The sequence below is a fragment of the Oncorhynchus gorbuscha genome, linkage group LG16 (genome assembly GCF_021184085.1).
Source record: "Oncorhynchus gorbuscha isolate QuinsamMale2020 ecotype Even-year linkage group LG16, OgorEven_v1.0, whole genome shotgun sequence".
Classification (NCBI taxonomy): domain Eukaryota; kingdom Metazoa; phylum Chordata; class Actinopteri; order Salmoniformes; family Salmonidae; genus Oncorhynchus; species Oncorhynchus gorbuscha.
In genome coordinates, this window is record NC_060188.1 from 96,894,346 (window position 1) to 96,901,818 (window position 7,473).

The window sequence follows — 7,473 nt, forward strand, 5'->3', positions numbered from 1 at the left end:
TAGACAGGCTGTAGTTTAGACAGACAGCTCTGTAGTTTAGACAAGCAGCTCTGTAGTTTAGACAGACAGCTCGGTAGTTTAGACAGACAGCTCTGTAGTTTAGACAGGCTGTAGTTTAGACAGACAGCTCTGTAGTTTAGACAGACAGCTCGGTAGTTTAGACAGGCTGTAGTTTAGACAAACAGCTCTGTAGTTTAGACAGACAGCTCTGTAGTTTAGACAGACAGCTCTGTAGTTTAGACAGGCTGTAGTTTAGACAAACAGCTCTGTAGTTTAGACAGACAGCTCTGTAGTTTAGACAGACAGCTCTGTAGTTTAGACAGGCTGTAGTTTAGACAAACAGCTCTGTAGTTTAGACAGACAGCTCGGTAGTTTAGACAGACAGCTCTGTAGTTTAGACAGGCTGTAGTTTAGACAAACAGCTCTGTAGTTTAGACAGACAGCTCTGTAGTTTAGACAGACAGCTCTGTAGTTTAGACAGACAGATCTGTAGTTTAGACAGACAGCTCGGTAGTTTAGACAGACAGATCTGTAGTTTAGACAGACAGCTCGGTAGTTTAGACAGACAGCTCAGTAGTTTAGACAGACAGCTCTGTAGTTTAGACAGACAGATCTGTAGTTTAGACAAACAGCTCTGTAGTTTAGACAAACAGCTCTGTAGTTTAGACAAACAGCTCTGTAGTTTAGACAAACAGCTCTGTAGTTTAGACAGACAGATCTGTAGTTTAGACAAACAGCTCTGTAGTTTAGACAAACAGCTCTGTAGTTTAGACAAACAGCTCTGTAGTTTAGACAGACAGCTCGGTAGTTTAGACAGACAGCTCTGTAGTCTAGACAGACAGCTCTGTAGTTTAGACAGACAGCTCTGTAGTTTAGACAGACAGCTCTGTAGTTTAGACAGACAGCTCTGTAGTTTAGACAGACAGATCTGTAGTTTAGACAGGCTGTAGTTTAGACAAACAGCTCTGTAGTTTAGACAGACAGCTCTGTAGTTTAGACAGACAGCTCTGTAGTTTAGACAGGCTGTAGTTTAGACAAACAGCTCTGTAGTTTAGACAGACAGCTCTGTAGTTTAGACAGACAGCTCTGTAGTTTAGACAGGCTGTAGTTTAGACAAACAGCTCTGTAGTTTAGACAGACAGCTCGGTAGTTTAGACAGACAGCTCTGGAGTTTAGACAGGCTGTAGTTTAGACAAACAGCTCTGTAGTTTAGACAGACAGCTCTGTAGTTTAGACAGACAGCTCTGTAGTTTAGACAGACAGATCTGTAGTTTAGACAGACAGCTCGGTAGTTTAGACAGACAGATCTGTAGTTTAGACAGACAGCTCGGTAGTTTAGACAGACAGCTCAGTAGTTTAGACAGACAGCTCTGTAGTTTAGACAGACAGATCTGTAGTTTAGACAAACAGCTCTGTAGTTTAGACAAACAGCTCTGTAGTTTAGACAAACAGCTCTGTAGTTTAGACAAACAGCTCTGTAGTTTAGACAGACAGATCTGTAGTTTAGACAAACAGCTCTGTAGTTTAGACAAACAGCTCTGTAGTTTAGACAAACAGCTCTGTAGTTTAGACAGACAGCTCGGTAGTTTAGACAGACAGCTCTGTAGTCTAGACAGACAGCTCTGTAGTTTAGACAGACAGCTCTGTAGTTTAGACAGACAGCTCGGTAGTTTAGACAGGCTGTAGTTTAGACAAACAGCTCTGTAGTTTAGACAGACAGCTCTGTAGTTTAGACAGACAGCTCTGTAGTTTAGACAGACAGCTCTGTAGTTTAGACAGACAGCTCAGTAGTTTAGACAGACAGCTCGGTAGTTTAGACAGACAGCTCGGTAGTTTAGACAGACAGATCTGTAGTTTAGACAGACAGCTCTGTAGTTTACAGACAGCTCTGTAGTTTAGACAGACAGCTCGGTAGTTTAGACAGGCTGTAGTTTAGACAAACAGCTCTGTAGTTTAGACAGACAGCTCTGTAGTTTAGACAGACAGCTCTGTAGTTTAGACAGACAGCTCTGTAGTTTAGACAGACAGCTCAGTAGTTTAGACAGACAGCTCGGTAGTTTAGACAGACAGCTCGGTAGTTTAGACAGACAGCTCTGTAGTTTAGACAGACAGCTCAGTAGTTTAGACAGACAGCTCGGTAGTTTAGACAGACAGCTCGGTAGTTTAGACAGACAGCTCGGTAGTTTAGACAGGCTGTAGTTTAGACAAACAGCTCTGTAGTTTAGACAGACAGCTCTGTAGTTTAGACAGACAGCTCTGTAGTTTAGACAGACAGCTCTGTAGTTTAGACAGACAGCTCAGTAGTTTAGACAGACAGCTCGGTAGTTTAGACAGACAGCTCGGTAGTTTAGACAGACAGATCTGTAGTTTAGACAGACAGCTCTGTAGTTTACAGACAGCTCTGTAGTTTAGACAGACAGCTCGGTAGTTTAGACAGGCTGTAGTTTAGACAAACAGCTCTGTAGTTTAGACAGACAGCTCTGTAGTTTAGACAGACAGCTCTGTAGTTTAGACAGACAGCTCTGTAGTTTAGACAGACAGCTCAGTAGTTTAGACAGACAGCTCGGTAGTTTAGACAGACAGCTCGGTAGTTTAGACAGACAGCTCTGTAGTTTAGACAGACAGCTCAGTAGTTTAGACAGACAGCTCGGTAGTTTAGACAGACAGCTCTGTAGTTTAGACAGACAGCTCGGTAGTTTAGACAGGCTGTAGTTTAGACAAACAGCTCTGTAGTTTAGACAGACAGCTCGGTAGTTTAGACAGACAGATCTGTAGTTTAGACAGACAGCTCAGTAGTTTAGACAGACAGCTCGGTAGTTTAGACAGACAGCTCTGTAGTTTAGACAGACAGCTCGGTAGTTTAGACAGGCTGTAGTTTAGACAAACAGCTCGGTAGTTTAGACAGACAGATCTGTAGTTTAGACAAACAGCTCGGTAGTTTAGACAGACAGATCTGTAGTTTAGACAGACAGCTCGGTGCATTCAACAATACCTCTCATAAATAAAAGCAGTGATGAAGTCAATCTCTGCTCCACTTTGAGCCAGGAGAGACTGACATGCATATGATTAATATTAGCTCTCTGTGTACATCCAAGGGCCAGCCGTGCTGCCCTGTTCTGAGCCAATTGCAATTTTCCTAAGTCCTTTTTTGTGGCACCTGACCACACGACTGAACAGTAGTCAAGGTGCGACAAAACTAGGGCCTGTAGGACCTGCCTTGTTGATAGTGTTGTTAAGAAGGTAGAAACTAGGGCCTGTAGGACCTGACTTGTTGATAGTGTTGTTAAGAAGGTAGAAACTAGGGCCTGTAGGACCTGACTTGTTGATAGTGTTGTTAAGAAGGTAGAAACTAGGGCCTGTAGGACCTGACTTGTTGATAGTGTTGTTAAGAAGGTAGAAACTAGGGCCTGTAGGACCTGACTTGTTGATAGTGTTGTTAAGAAGGTAGAAACTAGGGCCTGTAGGACCTGCCTTGTTGATAGTGTTGTTAAGAAGGTAGAAACTAGGGCCTGTAGGACCTTGTTGATAGTGTTGTTAAGAAGGTAGAAACTAGGGCCTGTAGGACCTGCCTTGTTGATAGTGTTGTTAAGAAGGTAGAAACTAGGGCCTGTAGGACCTGCCTTGTTGATAGCGTTGTTAAGAAGGCAGAGCAGTGCTTTTTAATGGACAGACTTCTCTCCATTTTAACTACTACTGCATCAATATGATTTGAACATGAGTTTACAATCTAGTGTTTACTCCAAGCAGTTTAGTAATCTCAACTTGCTCAATTTCCACATGATTTATTACAAGATTTAGTTGAGGTTTAGGGTTTAGTGAGTGTTTTGTTCCAAAGTCAATGCTTTTAGTTTTAGACATATTTAGGGCTAACTTATTTCTCGCCACCCATTCTGAAACTAACTGCAGCTCTTTGTTGAGTGTTGCAGTAATTTCAGTTGCTGTAGTAGCTGACGTGTGTAGTGTTGAGTCATTTCAGTCACTATAGTAGCTGATGTGTGTAGTGTTGAGTCATTTCAGTCACTGTAGTAGCTGACGTGTGTAGTGTTGAGTCATTTCAGTCACTGTAGTAGCTGATGTGTGTAGTGTTGAGTCATTTCAGTCACTGTAGTAGCTGACGTGTGTAGTGTTGAGTCATTTCAGTCACTGTAGTAGCTGATGTGTGTAGTGTTGAATCATCCACATGTAACGGATGTGAAACGGCTAGCTTAGTTAGCGGCGTGCGCTAAATAGCGTTTCAATCGGTTACGTCACTTGCTCTGAGACCTTGAAGTAGTGTTTCCCCTTGCTTTGCAAGGGCCGCGGCTTTTGTGGAGTGATGGGTAACTACGCTTCGTGGGTGACTGTTGTCGTTGTGTGCAGAAGGTCCCTGGTTCGCGCCCGGCTATGGGCGTGGGGACGGTTTAAAAGTATACTGTTACACACATACATAGACACTCTGGCTTCACTCAAAGTCAGTGGCATGTTGTCAATTTCTGTTGTCAATTTGTTTACTGTAAAATAGCATTGAATCTGGTCAAACACAATTTTTTCCAGAAGTTTTCTAAGGGTTGGTAACAGGCTGATTGGTCAGCTGTTTGAGCCAGTAAAGGATTCTTAATAGTTTTTTGGAAAGCTGGCAGGTTCTCCTCAGTGTTTAATTGTCTCTTGTTGCTAATGGTAGTATAATGTAATCCCTCATGTGTAAATATTGACTTCATCAGGGACCCAGTAGAATTATAGTCTGGAGCTAAATCCTCCATTTTGTCTTCCAGTTTGTCCCAAATGACATTCTATTCCCTATATAGTGCACTACTTTTGAGCAGAGCCCTATGGACCCCCTATGGGCCCTCATCAGAAGTAGTGCACTATAAAGGGAATAGGGTATAATTTGGGATTGCAACCCTTCTAGGCTGGAAGTTCTGGGGGTTTAGTTCTCTGATGGGGCTTCATGGAGCCTCATTCTCTGCAAACCCAGATGGTAGCCTGTCCCCTGACAACTCTAAGCTGTTTCACTCTACCTGCAGGTGTATTTGCCAACCAAATCCTCTCTCTCTCTCTCTCTCTCTCTCTCTCTCTCTCTCTCTCTCTCTCTCTCTCTCTCTCTCTCTCTCTCTCTCTCTCTCTCTCTCTCTCTAGCCTCCCTCTCTCTCTCTCTCTCTCTCTCTCTAGCCTCCCTCTCTCTCTCTCCAGTCTCCCCTCTCTCTCTCCCTCCCTCTAGTCTCTCTCTCTCCCTCTCTCTAGTCTCCCTATATCTCTTTCTCTCTCTCCCTCTCTCTAGTCTCCCTATATCTCTTTCTCTCTCTCTTTCTCTCTCTCTCCCTCTCTCTCTCTCTCTAGTCTCCCTATATCTCTTTCTCTCTCTCCCTCTCTCTAGTCTCCCTATATCTCTTTCTCTCTCTCTTTCTCTCTCTCTCCCTCTCTCTCTCTCTCTAGTCTCCCTATATCTCTTTCTCTCTCTCCCTCTCTCTAGTCTCCCTATATCTCTTTCTCTCTCTCTTTCTCTCTCTCTCCCTCTCTCTCTCTCTCTAGTCTCCCTATATCTCTTTCTCTCTCTCCCTCTCTCTAGTCTCCCTATATCTCTTTCTCTCCCTCTCTCTAGTCTCCCTATATCTCTCTCTCTCTTTCTCTCTCTCTCTCTCTAGTCTCTCCTATATCTCTTTCTCTCTCTCCCTCTCTCTAGTCTCCCTATATCTCTTTCTCTCTCTCTTTCTCTCTCTCTCCCTCTCTCTCTCTCTCTAGTCTCTCTCCCTCGCTCTCTCTCTCTAGTCTCCCTCTCTCTAGTCTCTCTCTCTCTCTCTCTCTCTCTCTCTCTCTCTCTCCCTCCCTCTCTCTCTAGTCTCTCTCTCTAGTCTCTCTCTCTCTTTCTAGTCTCTCTCTCTCTAGTCTCTCTCTCTAGTCTCACTCTCTAGTGTCTCTCTAGTCTCTCTCTCTAGTCTCTCTCTCTAGTCTCTCTCTCTAGTCTCTCTCTCTCTAGTCTCTCTCTCTAGTCTCTCTCTCTAGTCTCTCTCTCTAGTCTCTCTCTCTAGTGTCTCTCTAGTCTCTCTCTCTAGTCTCTCTCTCTAGTCTCTCTCTCTAGTCTCTCTCTCTCTAGTCTCTCTCTCTAGTCTCTCTCTATCTCCCCCCCTCTCCGCAGGTCTGTTTGTGTTCAGCCTGTTTGCCAACCAAGTCTCTCTGTCTTCCCCTGCAGGTGTGTTTGCATTCGGCCTTTTTGCAACAGACATCTTTGTGAACGCTGGCCAGGTAGTGACAGGTAACCTGGCGCCGTACTTCCTGTCTGTGTGTAAGCCCAACTACACCGGCACCGAGTGTCGCTTCAACCACCAGTTCATCTCCAACGGTAACATCTGTACCGGCAGCCCGGTCGTCGTGGAGAAGGCTCGACGCTCCTTCCCTTCCAAAGACGCGTCGCTCAGCGTCTACTCAGCTGTCTACGTCACGGTGAGTTTTACTAACCCTAACCCTAACCCTCGCTCAGTGTCTACTCAGCTGTCTACGTCACGGTGAGTTTTACTAACCCTAACCCTCGCTCAGCGTCTACTCAGCTGTCTACGTCACGGTGAGTTTTACTAACCCTAACCCTCGCTCAGCGTCTACTCAGCTGTCTACGTCACGGTGAGTTTTACTAACCCTAACCCTAACCCTCGCTCAGTGTCTACTCAGCTGTCTACGTCATGGTGAGTTTTACTAACCCTAACCCTCGCTCAGCGTCTACTCAGCTGTCTACGTCACGGTGAGTTTTACTAACCCTAACCCTCGCTCAGCGTCTACTCAGCTGTCTACGTCACTGTGAGTTTTACTAACCCTAACCCTAACCCTCGCTCAGCGTCTACTCGGCTGTCTATGTCACGGTGAGTTTTACTAACCCTCGCTCAGCGTCTACTCAGCTGTCTACGTCACGGTGAGTTTTACTAACCCTAACCTCACCCTCACTCACCCTCACGGTGAGTTTTACTAACCCTAACCCTCGCTCAGCGTCTACTCAGCTGTCTACGTCTACGGGAGAGTGAATGCTCAGGAGAGAGGGGGTGTGGTAGGGGAGAGTGAATGCTCAGGAGAGAGGGGAGTGTGGCAGGGGAGAGTGAATGCTCAGGAGAGAGGGGAGTGTGGTAGGGGAGAGTGAATGCTCAGGAGAGAGGGGAGTGTGGTAGGGGAGAGTGAATGCTCAGGAGAGAGGGGAGTGTGGCAGGGTAGAGTGAATGCTCAGGAGAGAGAGGAGTGTGGTAGGGGAGAGTGAATGCTCAGGAGATAGAGGGGAGTGTGGCAGGGGAGAGTGAATGCTCAGGAGAGAGAGGAGTGTGGTAGGGGAGAGTGAATGCTCAGGAGAGAGAGGAGTGTGGCAGGTGAGAGTGAATGCTCAGGAGAGAGAGGAGTGTGGCAGGGGAGAGTGAATGCTCAGTAGAGAGAGGAGTGTGGTAGGTGAGAGAGTGAATGCTCTGGAGAGAGGGGAGTGTGGCAGGGGAGAGTGAATGCTCAGGAGATAGAGGGGAGTGTGGC

General features: G+C 45.7%; 1 protein-coding gene across 1 annotated transcript in view; it reads left to right on the plus strand.

The window, feature by feature from the left end:
- Window positions 1-7,473, plus strand: part of LOC124000353 (phospholipid phosphatase-related protein type 1) — a 149,503-nt gene that overhangs the window by 107,021 nt on the left and 35,009 nt on the right. The window contains exon 5 of the mRNA XM_046306652.1: window positions 6,167-6,417. Within this exon, the coding sequence (XP_046162608.1) occupies window positions 6,167-6,417 (251 nt within the window). The remainder of the gene's footprint in view (window positions 1-6,166; window positions 6,418-7,473) is intronic.